Below are 18,096 nucleotides of genomic sequence, written 5' to 3'. Positions count from 1 at the left end.
ACTTCCAAAGTGGCAAAATGTGTCCCCCCCCCCCCCCCCCCCTGTAACTTCTAAAATAAGAGAATGATAAAACAAAAAAAATTATATGATGTACATTACCATGTAAACTTCCACCGAAAATTGGTTTGAACGAGATCTAGTAAGTAGTTTTTTTTTATACGTCATAAATCGCCTAAATACGGAACCCTTCATGGGCGAGTCCGACTCGCACTTGGCCGCTTTTTTCATATAAAATCTTCCGTTTGCTTTTATAAAACCTTTAATATACCGAACGGTGTATTATGGCTTACCATAGTGACCATGCTCCGACTCTGAGAGGAGAATATGTAGGTATACTGTACAAGTTTTACTGTAATAAAACTATCTATGGAACAGTTTTCAATCGTATCTAGAACAAAATCAAGTCAAATTTTAAACTATACTGGAATAAAAGGTTCTAAATTCAAAACTACAAAAGTCTCTGGAACTTAGGAGGATAACTTACAAAATGTTCAATGTGGCATACTCGTACATACCTACTCGCTAGGCGAGGTCGAAAATATACGCACTACTTATTTAAAAAGACAACGTTATGTTATTATAGAATAGAAAAAGAGTATCAATTATTTGTAAAATCAGAGAAAGTACGCACCATCCATCATCATCCTTCTGCAGCCACTTTTATTTCTCTTTATGACCATTTTTGTAGTAGTTTAATTGAAGCAACAACTACGGATCCAACGATGCCAACTATTAGTAAAAATATCCAGCCTGATTGCATCCTGAAATAAAATATTCATATCAAAATACACAGTGAAACAGAAAACTTTTAGAGCAGGGTGCCAATATCTAAATGGTAATTGAAATTGAAATTGATTTTTTTTATTTCAGACATATATCGTCCATATCATTGGTTAGTAACAAAAATCAAAACAAAACAAAGCAATTAAAACTAATGTTAGTATTACTTACGGCTAAAATACAAACTAATAACTAAACATAACTTACAACTACGCAGTCTAGATTGCCCGCTGTCACCGGACATGTAATTTCAACCAGTGGTACTGGAACGGGCCATCCAGCCTGCTGGCCACCACACGTAGGAGGCTGTTGGGGCTGGCGCACACGCGTCGCATCAGGGATGCCGCACGTTTACGCAAAATGGCGTGAAAGCCGTCTGTCCTAGCCTCCGTGAGCATACCCGAGGCACTGCAGTAGCGCGGCAGCCCCATAAGCATCCTAAATGCATTATTATATTGTACCCTCAGTGTATTGAGGGTACTCGCAGAATGCCTCACCCACAGGCTGCACGTGTAGAAATTCTGACAATAGGCCTTAAAAAGCATGGACCTAGAATATTACGGACGGACTGTCACCTAAGACAAACTGTGACACTGCAATGGCGGACGGTTTGAATGTGTGAGTGTAGACGAGTGTTACCATGTAACACAAATTCTCCCCTAATGGCTTGGAGGATACAACTAAACGGAGTAGCCATTAACAGGCTTTCCCCTCTGTCGAAAATAGGCGGCCAACGGTCATACACAATGTATGGACTGACGTTTATCTGACATGGCTATTTTTACGTTACGCATACATTTGACGTTCCCCTCCCCCGCAAAAATCGGCAGACTGTTTTGTACAGAAAATTACAGACATGGCGTCTCCGTTTGATTATATCCTCCAAGCCTAATGGTGAAACAATTATTTTTAATATCGTCCTTGTTTTCAAATAAAAAAATTAGGACAGTTTTATGTTAGACAATAAAAAAGGTGTGTACGTATCTGATTTTATAGGTCTTGAAAATGCGCAATATTGCACAATTACTTTGTGCAAACATTATTTTCAATACCTAATGATACTTAGCATCGTAATGAAATCAGTTCGTCGTGTTTTTTTTTAATTTATACATTTAACTTGAAACATATCTGGTTTTCAACAAAAAAATTATAATACATAACAAACAAACGTTAAGTATCGCTCCTTAGTATCGGGAAATTACCATACCGACCTAGTTTGAAATGCATAATCAATAATTTAACCATTTACCTAAATGATCTCTTAATACATAATGATTTAATAAGAAGGGTATCAATTACCCTATTACTTTCGGGAAATTACCCTATTGATGTTACTGGTCACACTCCTGTTTTGCAGTTTGATAATTTATAAACAACAAATTATCGTGATTTTACGTACTAATTGATAAACTTAAGTATGAAAAGTTATTCCGTGACTTTTTTTCTTTCGATCGGTAAGTACAATTCTAGCAGGATTTAGCTACGCATGCCGGCATATTTTATATTTTTCTTCGACATGTTTACTTCAATGACGCTTCGATTCGTCTGACGGCAAACTGGTGGATGTGGGCTGTCAATGTGTGTGTGTCACGCGTAAATACTTAGAAACTGGTGGATGTTGGAATCACAGTTGTGTTGTAAGCGAAACTCTGTCCGTAATATTATAGGTTCATGTTAAAAAGAGTGATTTTTACCTGCCTCGTACATCGTGCAAACTTGCGGGCGAGCATGTTACAGCGTACCGCCATGGATCTCCTTTCTCTCTCTATATCCACGCCTTCCGACAGGTCTTCCGTCACCCAGTGCCCCAGGTACTTAAACTGCGAGGTTCGTTTAAGTTCCGTTCCGTACAGGTACACCGTTGGAACCGTACCCACGGTGCCCCCCTTTGGCTTGAATACTAGGAACTCGCTCTTCTGTACATTATACCTGAGGCCATGGGCGACCGCATACCCTAGTAATTTAGTTGTAATAAATAATAAAAATAAATTGCTTGATTTTCAAAAACGGTAAGCTTAAAAACAAATTAAAAGTGGAAAATTCACTGTCTTGGGTGGCATTTGAACCCACGACCACCGGATTGCTAGCTTGGTGCTCTTCCATCTGAAAATCTGAGCTACCAATAAGTAAGGTAAACGTACTGGTGCTCGACGCAGTGCCAGTACATGTCATCTTGAAACTTAAGTCATTGTCAATAGCGGTGAGAGCAGGGTGCCATCTATTGGGCATTAGCATGTCGAGCACTAGTACGTTTAGTTAGTGTCTTTACTCCGTGTCCTTCAATTTGACATACGTGTTATAACGAAAGCGGCACGGAGGCGTTTTAAATTTTAAGGAGTTAATATTTGCTTAACACCATATCCAATTATCTTTATTACTCACCAGTCTTTGCTTTCTTGTTTCTGTTTTTCCATATTTTCTTCTACACCTGATCACCAAATACTTCAGCTGTCGAATCATTGACGTCATAATAGCTATCTTTAGAAGCATGGTCAGTTTCAGATTTTTCTTTATTAATAATTATTCTTATTTCTGTCTTATCATATTTCTTAACCTCGTGCTCATATAGTTTATTGTTGATAATTTTATTCTCAGGCAATTGAATGTTGTCATTTTTTTTATCAACAACTTCATGCTCGTCGTTAATAATATCTTCATGTGTAGAAGGCGTGGGTTCCTTAGTACTCATTATAGTAGCATCAATTGTACAAATAATACGTACACATTCTTCTCTATTACCACTACAATATTTACCATCGACAGTAACATGTGTAGCTATCAAAAGTGGGTCGCATTCACATTTAACTTGTGCAAAACAATGCCCATCACAATTTCCACAATCAGGAACACAATTTAATCCTTTTCCTTTATCAACTTTATACCCTTTAAAACATCTACATACATTAGGCGCCACACAGTTTCCGTTTCCACATACGATATCACATTGGGGTATACAAGTATTTTTATCTTTATCAAATAAGTAACCTTTATTACAATCGCATTTATTTGGCGCTATACAAGAACCATTTCCGCAATCGTTATGACATATCGGTTTGCACATCGGGTTACTGTTTTTGGTAATTTTATAACCTGTGTCACATTGACAATGATTAGGTAGTACGCAAGAGCCATTACCACAATCGATATCGCATTGAGGTACGCACATTGGGTTGTGATGTTTATCAAATTTGTAACCATTGTCACACTTGCAGTGATTTGGAGCTATGCAAGTTCCTTTCCCACATTCATTATGGCATTGGGGTACACACATTGGGTTACGCTTGTTATCAAATTCATATCCTGCATTGCACTCGCATTCATTTGGTGCTATGCAAGTCCCGTTTCCGCAATCTTAATAACATCCAGGTACACACATGGGATTACTATAATTTTCATATTTATATCCTGCGTAACATTCACATTGATTAGGTGCTATGCATAACCCATGGCCACATTCAACATCACATTGGGGTACGCATATATTTTTTGCATCAAATTTAAATCCTACGTGACATTTGCATTCATTTGGAGCAACGCAAATCCCATTTGGACATTCATTGGTACATTGTGGTACGCACATGGGATCTTTAACATCATCTAATTTGTATCCTGTATGGCATTTACATTGATTGGGACCCATACAGTACCCATTCCCACATTCAATATCGCATTGGGGTACGCACATTGGGCTTTGATTTTTATCAAATTTGTAACCTTTTGCACAATTGCATTGATATTTGATATTTGATATTCGACCACGTGCCGCTAAGAGCCTCCCTAGGGCTCGTATATGGAGAAAATATTCGCTGAATTGGGTACGGTCTTGGTAGCTCAGATGGCAGAGCACTGTACTAGTGATCCAGTGGTCGTGGGTTCAAGTCCCACCCAAAACAGTGAATTTTTCCACGTTTAATTTATTTCGAAGCTAAATATGTTTTTTGTTCCACGCTGTTCCATTTAAACTCTGAGATATATACACTGACCTAACAAGTACTACTTTACAGTTTTTGGGTTTGATAACACATGTTTTTCTGTCAAATAGTGATTTATGGGAGAACTTACTCTTTGGAACCAATATCTGTTCTAATGTACCCCTCGCAGCATACTGGACCTCTGTAAATACTTTATCCTTGAAAAACTAAACTTATAAATGAAAATTAAATGAAAACTATTTACATATCATTGTACAAGAAAATAGAGTAAATGATTTATTTAATACAAATGATTTATTTCAGGTTCACATGTTATTATATTCATCAAAACCCATCAAATTTTAATAAAACTAATCCAAAACTTAAGCAAAATTATTTTTCAGTAGGTAAATAGATAAGTTCTAATATGATTTTATCATTGAATTCATGTATTTTAAACAGCATACAAAAAAATAATTAAATGTAGGTAAATAACGCTTACTATACTCACGGTTCTAATTTAGATTTGCAAATCTTTCTATTGACACCGTGCGCTATGCAAAGCACCCACACCAAGAGAAAACTCTTCAGCAACATTTTACAACCCTTTTGTAAACGGAAAACGGAATTCAGGCTATAATTTACTTAGAACTTGCAGAGGCGTCCGACATTTTTTTATAGAGAGTGTCGTGAATCGTGATAAATCACGATCCGTTATAGAAAATGAATTTCCGGAAGATTCGGCCCGGGGCCTGATCGTTCTAGTGCCAATCTTTAAAATACAAATAATTTTAAAAACAGTGGACGAAAATAAAGTGGAACTGAGGACGAAAGCAAAACATGAAGGTAAATGTTTATAATCTAAAAAACACTATGCTGCCAAATAAACGTAGAAATTTACGCAAAAAAATTTTCGTTAATATTAAATTGGCCCCAAAACTATTTATTTAATAAACGTCAACTCATCTAAACTATGATCACTATACGATGATACGAACTGGAAATGTTGTATACTTTTCTGATTTTGTACACAATCAGTACAAAGGACAATACGGGATGATTTTGTACACAATCAGTACAAAGGACAATACGGGATGATTTTGTACACAATCAGTACAAAGGACAATACGGGATGATTTTGACTCGTTGATGCTCAAATCTGTACTGAACTGACCAGAATGTTAACAGGAACATTTAAATATAAAAGATAGGGTACGTATATTAAAAGCCCATTTATAAATATTTAAATGATGTTTTTCACGGAAAACTAGTGTATTTTACCTCCAGAAATACCTAACGTGTCATTGTCTATTAATAGTTCTAAATTCAGACATGAACATTGTTTATTTAAATTTTGCAAAATGTCCCTTGTTGCATCGTTGTCGAATAGTACACAGATTGATCTATTCTAGACTTATTTATAAAAATCTGTCGTCAATATATACCTAACTAAAAATAGTAATACCTAAATAAAAAGTTTTGTGTCCATGAAATATGTAGGTACACTTTGAATGTTGATTATATAGGACAATAATTCAAACATGTATGGCCCAAGCACATTGAACTATTATTACTAGGTACCTACGTATAGAGTCCGGCGCAAGAGAACAAATTTTCGTTAATATTAAATTGGCCCCAAAACTATTTATTTAATAAACGTCAACTCATCTAAACTATGATCACTATACGATGATACGAACTGGAAATGTTGTATACTTTTCTGATTTTGTACACAATCAGTACAAAGGACAATACGGGATGATTTTGTACACAATCAGTACAAAGGACAATACGGGATGATTTTGTACACAATCAGTACAAAGGACAATACGGGATGATTTTGTACACCATCAGTACAAAGGACAATACGGGATGATTTTGACTCGTTGATGCTCAAATCTGTACTGAACTGACCAGAATGTTAACAGGAACATTTAAATATAAAAGATAGGGTACGTATATTAAAAGCCCATTTATAAATATTTAAATGATGTTTTTCACGGAAAACTAGTGTATTTTACCTCCAGAAATACCTAACGTGTCATTGTCTATTAATAGTTCTAAATTCAGACATGAACATTGTTTATTTAAATTTTGCAAAATGTCCCTTGTTGCATCGTTGTCGAATAGTACACAGATTGATCTATTCTAGACTTATTTATAAAAATCTGTCGTCAATATATACCTAACTAAAAATAGTAATACCTAAATAAAAAGTTTTGTGTCCATGAAATATGTAGGTACACTTTGAATGTTGATTATATAGGACAATAATTCAAACATGTATGGCCCAAGCACATTGAACTATTATTACTAGGTACCTACGTATAGAGTCCGGCGCAAGAGAACCAGTATTTTACGCCATGAGTTGTTGTCGACCGAACGTAACTCGTAAACTAGGGTTTGCACGACGAATCCGAAATGTAGGGGAATATCCGCGGATCCGGATCCAGATCCGGATAATTTCATACATTTCGGATCCGGATTGCAAACCCTATCGTAAACGTATAGGTAAAGCTTTGGTTTCCTCCGAAAGCGGTGCCGTCATATAGCGGCCGTCTCCATACAAATACTACGACATCCATATTTAGCCGTATTATTTAGTATGGAGACGGCCGCTAAGTATATGACGGCACCGCTATCCTAGGAAAACCGATCTTTAGCGCCATGAATTTCACGGCGCTTTTGGATGAATGAAAATATTATTTTGACGCAATTTGTTGTATATGAACCACAGCTATGCCCGTACGTTAGATTTTTATCGAATTTTTAATTATTGTAAGAGAGAGCAATTAAAAATTTGTATGAATTTTGTTTTTCGCTTCTAATTTTTACCATAAACAAAAAATCGAAAAAAGTGAAACTTAGGGACATAGCTCTTGTTTATATACATCCAATTATGTAAAAATATTTTCGATAATGTCATTATCCAGAGAGGAAAATGGGGACTACGTTTGTATGGAGAAACGGCCGTCCTCTTTCCCCTTAACTTTTTCATTATTTGGTCAAACCATCGTTTCATAAAATGATTGCCACATCATGAAATTATCAATTCTAAGATCTGATGGCCAATACATCGACTAGTCTGATGTAGTCTACATCTCTGTTAGCTGTAGTAACATCGAAAGCGAAGCGCTTCCACATTTTGTCACTTGCCAAGTCGCTGCAGACTTAGTTTAGATGATCTCTAAGAACTAAGAAACTTACCCGGCAGGAGCAATATTTTGGTATCCATCGCAACATATCGGCACATTAATAATCTCTTTTTTCTGTAGAAGAATAGTGAAATGTTAGAAATCCTATCTTTTTACAGCTAGATATCACTCGTCGAGAGGTTTCGTACAATACGAAAAAAAATCGTAGGTAACTGGTTACGTATAAGAGAAAATAGTTTTTTCACACCTCCTATTCAGAAAAGAGCTTTTTCTTCCCTGCTAGGAGGGATCAAAGTGGCACTTTTCCTCCCTACACACTATTTTTAATTTTTTTTGCACATTATTTTTTTACCTTAAATAATCTGTTTAAGCATCAGATTGTGTCAACACTAAGATTTTTTTATTTTCCTCATAGTTATGTGAAAAGCAGTATGTGTCACACGGTATCAAAATTATTTCGTCTTGGGCGTTAACACTTGAATCCCTCATTACGCTCAGGATTCTACTGTAAAAGCCATTGCTTCATTCAAGATTCAATGTACTCCCTTGACGGAAATATATCATTTTGATCCCTTGTAACACCAAATTACTATTGATCGCAACCAGTTTCGTACAAGACCGAAAAAGTTTTCCATTGCAACTGGTTACGAAACTCCGCGGAAGGGAACACCAATCTATCAGGTAAGACCGTCTACAATCTTTTTCATTGCTCTAATTCTTGCGCTTATACAGTCACCTGCAATAACATGTTACTCTTCGAAGGCCGCAAAAATATGTGACACGCTCTTATGGCCCTACAAATAAGATCGTTTCAGATATTATTGCGGCAATCGTTGTGTAACATAACATTATCGCAGGTGACTGTGAGGTCAGTAAGAGCTGGAGGCGCGAACTTTTCCTTCCTGACTGTATTTGAGAGAAGTAAACAAGTATAAAATAAAAATATGTTCTTGTCCTATGACGATCTTCCCAACCAAAAAATGTTTATGTCGGTCTTTTCCACATTGGCTTTATAATAACTTATTTCACAACTTACTTGAACCGGCTTCGTCTTCACAGCGTATTTTATCCTGGTTTTATGGTCCACCCACCCAAACCAATTCTTCTCCGTGTATTCTTCTACGTACGTATATTTGTGGTCCTCGTATTCTAATTTAGTCACACTGCGAATGAAAATATGTCTGTAAACTATGTCCAAACGTATAAACCGAAATAAATGTAATATACGGAAAAATAGTGACCACAATTTTCAATTACCGAAACTGGAATCGAATCAAATACATTTTTATAACATAGGTAGTTAGCTAAGTCTAGTCTGACCCGTAAAAGGGCCATTTTATTTAAAGTTGTCCCCTACACTTTTTTTAAATTTGGGATGTTTTATGTTATTTCTACTCAGAATCACGAGCTCTTTTGATCCTACTACGAGAAAAAAAGTGTCCCAAAATGTCCATACATTTTACGATCTTTCCATTCCGTGACCGCCATACAAAGTCTATGATAAATGGTAACGGAATGGAAATAAAAACCTTGGGACACTTTTTTCTCCTATTAGGATAGAAAGAGCTCATGATTCTGAGTAGACATAACATAGAAAATCACAAATTAAAAAAAAATGTAGGGGACAACTTTAAATAAAATGGCCCAAAAACATGTGAATGTCAATATTACAAAAGGAGCAGCAAAAAAGTCATCATCGTCTTCCTCGCGTTGTCCCGGCAATTTTCCACGGCTCATGCGAGCCTGGGGTCCGCTTGGCAACTAATCCCAGTAATTGGCGTGGGCACTAGTTTTTACGAAAGCGACTGCCATCTGACCTTCCAACCCAGAGGATAAACTAGGCCCATATTGGGATTAGTCCAGTTTCCTCACGATGTTTTCCTTCACCGAAAGCGACTGGTAAATATCAAATGCATGATATTTCGTACATAAGTTCCGAAAAACTCATCGGTCCGAGCCGGGGTTCGAACCCGCGACCTCCGGATTGCAAGTCGCACGCTAAGCCACCAGCTAAAGAGCAGCAAAAAAGTGATTTCAATCAAATCTTTCAAAATTTTAGTATGATGTAGATTTAAATCTCCTGATATTTTTTTTAATAAAGGCACAAATCTCGCAAACGTATACTTTCAGAAATAATCAAGTTTATATTTTTCTTAATCTATGAGGTGATGTTTCCTAAAAAAGCTACATTGAATTGACAGTAATGACACATAAGTACTGACAGTAATATATGATAATTGTCAAGAGGGCGCTGTTATTCTCATGTATAGGGTGACAATTCAGTGTAGTATGAAAAAATTAGTTCCAGTGAAATTCCGCAACATGGCGCACCCTCAATAGATCCTGGTTCACCTATACTAACATATGAAGTCATATTATAATGCAGTTGATTAGAATTAAAACTTAAGATCAATAAAGTAAAATGAGAAAGCCCTAATGAAATGGTATAGGTATACCTACACAACATGAAACACAAAATAATCTAAATACTTACTCACTTCCACATTTAGGTACTTACGTGTTCTTTTTCGAACAGATCTGGCCATCGTTGCAATTTAAAAATGCACACAACATTAATAATATTTTAAGCATCATATATCCTTTGTTCTCATTACTTCATAATTATAAAAAAAACTTTAAAAAAATTAACTTATAAATGTTCTAGTCCTGCGTCCATGTAGTTGCGATAATTACTAAATTAATAAACTATTATAGCTTTGCTAAATATTCAATTAACTCTATAATTAAATGATAACAGCAGTAGGTAAATTAAATGTTTTGATGCTTCTAAAAACATGTTAATTATCCTAATCTGTATGTGTGTATTATTTATATACATTGTGTTTGGGGACAATGCTATAGCTGTGTCGGATAATCTCAACCTAGCTCCAAACCAAACTAAGCATTAAGCAAAGCTTATTATGGGTAAATAATTATATACTTAGATATGTATATGTTACGGGTAATGTTAGAAGGTTGATTGAACTCAAGTTTACCTAAGGTATTACCCAAGCCTTTTGGGTAAAGCCCGAAACTGAAATCAACTTTTACACCATTACCCATCCAGTGTTGGGTAGACCTGAGCCCGTACCATGAGTCATTGGTAGTGTCAAAACTGACATACGCTATCGAAAACGTAATTTACTTTCTACCTATACATCTCGCTCGCACTAATATGCGAGTATGAGCGAGATGCATAGAAAGTAAATTAAGTTCTCGATGGCGTTGATGTCAGTGCCAAACTGGTGGTAGCCACATGAGATGTGTACAGGTTAACGCCGAATACAGATTAATGTTGTTAAATTGTTCAGCGGTGAGGTGGATAAGGCTGGTTAGAATAGGTAGAAGCAAACCAAAACTTGTTTAGTCACAAATGTATAATAATTATAGTGCTTAAATTTGCACATGTTCTTTTACATGACAATGTGAAGCGAATGTTTTTATAGTTTCTATTATGGTAACGGAATACAGAGTTCTGTTGGACTTGCCAACATAAATTATTGTCTTTAACCAGAAGGCGTGGGTAATAATAAATAAATAAAATAATAATCACTACATAGTATAAAACAAAGTCGCTCCCTGTCTGTCTGTCTGTATGCTTAGATCTTTAAAACTACCCACGCAACGGATTTTGATGCGGTTTTTTTAATAGATAGAGTGATTCAAGAGGAAGGTTTATGTATAATTTGTTAACCCGTGCGAAGCCGGGGCGGGTTGCTAGTAATAAATAATTAATATTCGTGATAAACACACAAATACATAAATGCCCATACCGAGATTCGAACCCGGACCTCCCGCTTCGTAGGCGTGGTTTGTTTTGGGTGACATTCGGTTGGCAATTACAGCAGTGTTGCTGTCTTAAAACTGCTGCGACATTAACGCGGGCAATGTTATAGTCAATTTTGCAGATTTTTTTTGTAGTTGCCGCAATAACGTTTTTGTAGCATTGTTTAAAAAAAAATTTACTAGCAGATGTTTTTTGACATCACATCAACATCTAAACAAATATTGTTTACATAAAATTAAATGAATTTTGGTCGATGAAAAGCAAAAACAATACTCGTGTATGTATTCACATTTATTTAACTTATACTTGATTTACAGTATCTTCTTCGTTTCTATTTTTCAAAATTGTGGACAACCGCATTTTCCCTTCTGAAATCTGTTCTTTTTCTGCGTCGTCCGTTGTCCTATCTGAAAATGATAGTTTTTCATTAAGACTAAAATGATCTGGAATCTGGAAGTCATTTTACCACTTAGTGTTTTACGGTTTCGATCTTATTTTGGTACGACCTTGAAGATCGCTCACGCTGATGATCGCTCACAGTGAAAGTTGTGCGTGAGATGCGCGACAAAAATTATGTTAGTACATTTCGTAATTATACAGGCATTATTATGTGTATAGTATTTTTATGTATCTAATAAACCATTTATGAATCAGAGGAGAAATTACCTTCGACTTTATAATCTCCGCTTCCTGTACAACAATGTATTATGTTGGTCCGAAAAATGACCAGTGAACCAAGAATTATGGCCAAAATTATGACAACTATTGATATTACTGCATACTCCCATTTTGACTGAATCCTGAAAAGATTGTATTATAGTTTTTTTTTTAATTCCTAAAACTCCAATCATCCAATGAAGAAAGTTCCACTATTTATTAATTGTACTTCCACTATTAGTAAATTCAAAATGGTGCCTAAGTATTTATTTTATTTGTACTCGTAATACTTTTCTACTTAAGGTATATTTTCCTTAGAAGGTGGAAGCATTATTAGGTTAACGTAAAAATCATGTAGGTATTTATTTCGTTCTTACCCATGTTCGCTTCCTTTTATTTGATTTTCGACATCATTGTCTAGTTCTATTGAATTGTTAAGAAGGCCGTCATAGTAGTCATATACAGACCCATTAAATGCAAAACTGTCTATATTTTTTGTCGTGGGTCTCAGTTCAACAGTAGTTTTCGTCTCAATGTCATCATATCCATACGATATACCTTTTGTAGTTCCAACGATATCTTTTTTACAAATGATACGCGTGCAGTTTTCATTATTGTCTTTACATTCTTCGCTATTAGCGTTAACTTGAGTTGGTTTAAAACCTTCACCACATTTGCATTTGCCTACAGCAAAACAATTTCCTTCACAATTTCCACAGTCTGGTATACACTTATTATCTGTGTCTAATTTATAACCTGGAAAACATTTACATACGTTAGGTGCTACACATGTTCCATTGCCACACATGTTATCGCAGTGAGGCACACACGCTGGATTATTTCCTTCATCTAATTGATATCCATCATTACACACACAAGTATTAGGTGCCTCACAATATCCATTACTACAAGCGTCACATTTTGGTACGCACATTGGAAAATTACTTATATCAACTTCATATCCTTTATAACATTTACAATGATCTGGTGCTATACATAACCCGTTACGACATTCCATGTTACAATGGGGTACACATATTGGGTCTTTATTTATGTCTTCTTTATAACCTGTTTTGCATTTGCAATTATTAGGTGCAATACAGGTACCATTCCCACATTTGACATGACATTGTGGTGTACAAACTGGATTACTCTCTCTATTGAATTTATATCCTCTGTTGCATTCGCATTGATTCGGTGCTAAGCAAATTCCATGCCCACAATCAATTTCACATTGTGGTATACACATTGGATTACTACCTCTGTCTATTTTATATCCTGTATGACATTGGCATTCATTCGGTGCTATGCAAGTTCCATTACCACAATCAACATCACATTGCGGCACACATTTAGGATCTTTATTATTGTCAACTGCATATCCTGCATCGCATTTGCAAGTATTAGGAGCAACACAAGTACCATTGCCACAGGCAACGTCACAATGCGGTACACATACCGGATCATGTTCTTCATTAGCGTATCCTACATTACATTCACAATGATTAGGTTCAGTGCAGGTACCATTTCCACATTTGACGTCACATTTAGGTATACATTCGCCTGTTTCTGATTTATGGTATCCAGTGTTACATGTGCAAGTTTCGGGCTCAGTACATGTCCCGTGGAGGCAGCCGTGGGAGCAGTAAGGGGTGCAGAGGTTTCCGTCAGTTTTCCTGTAGCCGGAGTGACATTGACAGGTGTCAGGAGCGATGCAGGCGCTGTTGACGCATGGCTCTGTGCATATTGGTAGACATGATGTTCCTGTGAATGTAAAGGCATCGTTTAACGTAATCTCAGAGATTAGGTAGAATCAGTCAAGGATTGGGTTAGACATTAAAATTGTCGACTGGACAGAAACGGCTTTGGACAGAGTAGCATGGCGGTGAAGATCCATCGGGTCGTTGCACCACAGCAGTAAGTAAGTAGGTAAGTCATCTAGGCCTGGTAACGAAATATTTTTTTGTATTTGTATGTACCGTTTTGTATAGAGTAACCGTAGTCACAATGGCACACATTTGGTGCCACGCAGCTGCCATGGATACATTGTTCACAAGTTGGCGAACATTTGTGCGGGCTGCCGTCTTCCAACAAGTATCCTTCGTTGCACTCGCACTCGCCTGGCGATATGCACTTCCCGTTCTCGCACGCTGGCGTGCAAATTGGATCGCATTCTATACTGGAAGACAAAAATGATTAATTTAGTAAAATAAGTAGCGTCAAAGTATAAAACTTTATAACTTTGCCCACCGCGTCACAGTTCAGTAAAAGCGAAATAACTTAAAAGTAGATACAGATACACTTTCTGCAGAAAAAGAAGAAAGTGTATGTGTAATTACTTTTAAGTTATTTCGCTTGACAAAGCAAAGTTTTATACTTTTACGGTAGGTACCTACTCAAAGTATAATAGATATTATAAACCCAGGCAGGTCGTGGGCCAAAATAGCGATCGAAAGGGCACCACAGATCACTTGAGGCAGGCCAAAAAGGAGACGATGAGACGACCTGCCCCGGTATCATGGTCGCGTTTTTATCACTTGTCATGTCAGTCACTGTCGCACTTACATACTTATTAGAACGTGACAGGCATGGTGACAAATGATAAAAAGCCGGCCATATCAGCCCTTCGGGACTCATTTTCTAGCGACGCGGGAGCATGCACAAAGCCGCGACGAGTGGCAGAAGACAAGGGAGGCCTTTGCCCAGCAGTTGGAACTTGGACACAATAAAGGCTATTAAAAAAATTGTACTTAACCTTATACCGATTTAACCTCCTGAGACCCAGAAGCTTTTGTTTTGTTTTTTAATTTGGAACCCCTAAGGTAATTCAATGAAAGTTCAAAATATTTTTTGGAATATGTACAAAAAAATGTACGCAGGGTCTTAGGACGGCGGATTTTGATAAAAACGGTGTAGACTGATGATAATGAACTTACTCAGCTAATGATCCGCTGTCAGTCCTGATGTACCCATCGCAGCATGTCGGCACGAATTCTACCTCTTGCTTCTAGAAATAAACAAATTTTGCATTAATTCGGGGTTATACGCTGTCTTATAACCAGAGATCGGACAAATTGGCGTCATTGCTCGCAATAATGTGGACATGACTCCAAAATTGATTAAATAATTAATCATTTAATTAATTTCTTACCTGAGGTTTAATTTTGATTCCTAATCAATAAATAACACAAAGATTTCTTATAATGTAAATTTATTAAAGAAAATAATCAGTATATTTTCCAAATTTTCTGTAGGTACCTACTCATTTTTTATATCAAAAATATATTTAAGTGCTATTTATTGACTAGGGAACAAAATTAAATCTCAGGTAAAAAAATAATTAAATGATTAATTATTTAATCAAATTTGGAGTCATGTCCACATTATTGCGAGCAATGACGCCAATCTGTCCAATCTCTACACGTGTATGCTCTACGGTGTTCACCGAAGACAAAAGTCAGAATTATACAAATATTAAAGGGGCACCTTAATATCTTATAGGGGGCCCACTGATTAACAGTCCGCCGGACGGTATCGGCCTGTCAGTTGTTCGGAACAGTCAACTTTTTGTTATAATTTATAAAGGACTGGCTAACATACGTTTCCATTACCAATAATGAATATAGACAGAGTTTAAAAGTTTTCGGGAAGTCGTATACATCCAGAAAGTACAATAGACGAATTTTTTAGTGTGAGATATTTACTAAAAATATTTAATAGAAGACTGAAGTAGATTTAGATTAATTTTTAACAAGCAGAAACGTCTGCAAACGATGCTATTAAGCGAAATATATAAATTTAAAAGTAGAAAAATTACTGCCTTGATCCAGACTTTGACTTGATCCAGAGGCCGTGAGTTCAAGTCTCACCCAAGGCAGTAATTTTTAAATTCAGATTTAAATTATCAAGTCTATTATTGTTCTTATACATACATTGTAGACATTAGGAATACTTATAAAATGATTAATAGAGATGTAGAATGACGATCCCACAATATATTATAACAAAATGAACTTACTTGAACCGGCTTCGTCCCTACTGCGGTATTTATCCTGGTTTTATAGACTACCCGTCCAAACCAATTCTTCTTCGTGTATCGATCTACGTACGTATATTTGTATTCCTCGTATTCCAATTTAGTTACACTGCAAATAAAAATTGTATACATCTGTCTTTAAAATATGTTCAAAGGTATAATCAATAATCATATACGAAAAAACCACACTTAGAAACACTCAGAAAGTGTTTAATAGTTATTTTCGATACAAGTGCGAAAAAGAGGAAATTCGAAACGAGTGGCGATAAATTAAAACACGACCGAAGGGAGTAGTAGAAAAGTAGCCCCATCATATGTAATGTACGTAGTTATTTGTTTTACAACGGGGCAAAGTTGTTGTTTAACCGCTCGTGCTAATATTGATACCCGAGCATGCGAAAAATTCCAAAATTGAACCACGAGTGTAGCGAGTGGTTCGAAAAATGGAATCTTGAGCGTTGCGAGGGTTTCAAAGCACGAGGATTAAACAGAATTCGCCCCCGAGTGAAACACAAAAATTTTTACCACACCAACCCGAAGCAAATATTAAATGTAAAATATCAAACAAAATCAAATTCAAATGAATGGTATTCAATATTTGTCATCCAAAATCATCATTTAAATGTCAATTCTACCAGCAACCAAGAAAACAACTCAAAATTTGCATTTGATTACTTTGCCTCACATGTGAATTACTGATTGTACAAAGTTGCACTTTGCTATCCGTTTTTGAAGTGCTAAGTAAGTCTTTTCGAGCTGGTGTGGTGAAAAGTTATTTCGCTTTTACTGAACTGTGATGCGGTGGGCAAAGTTAATATGTTAAAGGGCAAAGTTATATAGGTACTTTTACGGAAGGCAATAAATGTGTTTTAGCATAAAATAATATAAAGAAACTTAATTTGTAAAAAAAAAACAATTTTACTTACACAGTCCTTTTTCTACATATCTGACCACTAACATCACAGTTCAAAAACGCACAAAAGGCAAATACACTTATTAGCAACATTATATGTATTTTTTTATTGTCAGACACGCTGTTATGGAACAATTAACAAAGACTGGCCTGTAAATAACCCTCGAGCGGTAGGGTGTCCATATTTTTTAATTTAAAAAGAATCACACGAATCTAGTCGCCTCCATATGTGCCATTTCAATTCAAAAGGATACTTATTGTCGGTTGTCAATAAGGCGCTATTTCTATAAAACTTTAATTTGAAATCAACCATATCGACAACCGACAATGTGGTACGGTACCTAATAAGTTATACTCGGACCAAGCTAACTTTTGGCATTTGCAATGACAAAGCGAGGCTATGTCGTAATTAATGTCGAATTTCTATGACATTAATTACGACATCGACACACCTATATATATACTTATATATAGTTTTTTTTTTTTTTATACCACATAGGTGGCAAACAAGCATACGGGCCGCCTGATGGTAAGCAGTCACCGTAGCCTATGGACGCCTGCAACTCCAGAGGTGTTACATGCGCGTCGCCGACCTTTTTTTTAAAAACCTGTACACTCCTTTTTTGAAGAACCCCATATCGTAGACCCTCGGGAAAACCTCGGAAGGGAGCTCATTCCACAGCCGGAGCGTCCGCGGGAGGAAATTCCTCTTAAACCGCACAGTCCTCCTGATCGCTCAACTATGAATACCTACAAAATAAGTAGTAAGCATAGAAATGTTCATACAGTTTCTATTCTTACGGTTGTTAGTAGTTAATTCTCATTTTTATGGTATTTTGAACAGCGCGCCGAGCCGG

The 18,096-nt window shown here is 36.3% G+C and overlaps 2 protein-coding genes across 2 annotated transcripts; both read right to left on the bottom strand.

Annotated features, from left to right (window-relative positions):
- Window positions 1-1,013: 1,013 nt before the first annotated feature.
- Window positions 1,014-3,194, bottom strand: LOC134649727 (uncharacterized). The gene is made up of 3 exons (XM_063504558.1): window positions 3,163-3,194; window positions 2,523-2,709; window positions 1,014-1,301 (listed from the first exon to the last, which is right to left on the bottom strand). The coding sequence occupies exons 1-3, from the start codon at window positions 3,192-3,194 to the stop codon at window positions 1,014-1,016; spliced, it is 507 nt and encodes a 168-aa protein (XP_063360628.1).
- An 8,738-nt stretch (window positions 3,195-11,932) lies between these two features.
- LOC134649373 (multiple epidermal growth factor-like domains protein 11) lies at window positions 11,933-17,349 on the bottom strand. The gene is made up of 7 exons (XM_063504098.1): window positions 17,253-17,349; window positions 16,309-16,435; window positions 15,227-15,297; window positions 14,270-14,469; window positions 12,668-14,054; window positions 12,300-12,433; window positions 11,933-12,040 (listed from the first exon to the last, which is right to left on the bottom strand). Exons 1-7 carry the CDS (start codon window positions 17,330-17,332, stop codon window positions 11,934-11,936), a joined length of 2,106 nt encoding a protein of 701 aa, XP_063360168.1. The 5' UTR covers window positions 17,333-17,349; the 3' UTR covers window position 11,933.
- Between the last annotated feature and the right edge of the window lie 747 nt (window positions 17,350-18,096).

Source organism: Cydia amplana, chromosome 7 (assembly GCF_948474715.1).
Source record: "Cydia amplana chromosome 7, ilCydAmpl1.1, whole genome shotgun sequence".
Classification (NCBI taxonomy): Eukaryota; Metazoa; Arthropoda; class Insecta; order Lepidoptera; family Tortricidae; genus Cydia; species Cydia amplana.
This window is presented reverse-complemented; position numbering and strand designations above follow the sequence as displayed.

What these genes read in the sequence shown, in the direction of transcription:
- LOC134649727 (XM_063504558.1), bottom strand. Translation starts at nt 3,194, where the DNA reads ATGGAAAAACAGAAACAAGAAAGCAAAGACTG. An exon ending in AAACAAGAAAGCAAAGACTG is followed by an intron (nt 2,710 to 3,162) that starts GTGAGTAATAAA and finishes CCATGGCCTCAG; the next exon opens with GTATAATGTACAGAAGAGCG. An exon ending in GAGAAAGGAGATCCATGGCG is followed by an intron (nt 1,302 to 2,522) that starts GTACGCTGTAAC and finishes GCCTATTGTCAG; the next exon opens with AATTTCTACACGTGCAGCCT.
- LOC134649373 (XM_063504098.1), bottom strand. Translation starts at nt 17,332, where the DNA reads ATGTTGCTAATAAGTGTATTTGCCTTTTGTGCGTTTTTGAACTGTGAT. An exon ending in TAGGGACGAAGCCGGTTCAA is followed by an intron (nt 15,298 to 16,308) that starts GTAAGTTCATTT and finishes GTTTATTTCTAG; the next exon opens with AAGCAAGAGGTAGAATTCGT. An exon ending in CGGAGATTATAAAGTCGAAG is followed by an intron (nt 12,041 to 12,299) that starts GTAATTTCTCCT and finishes TATCATTTTCAG; the next exon opens with ATAGGACAACGGACGACGCA.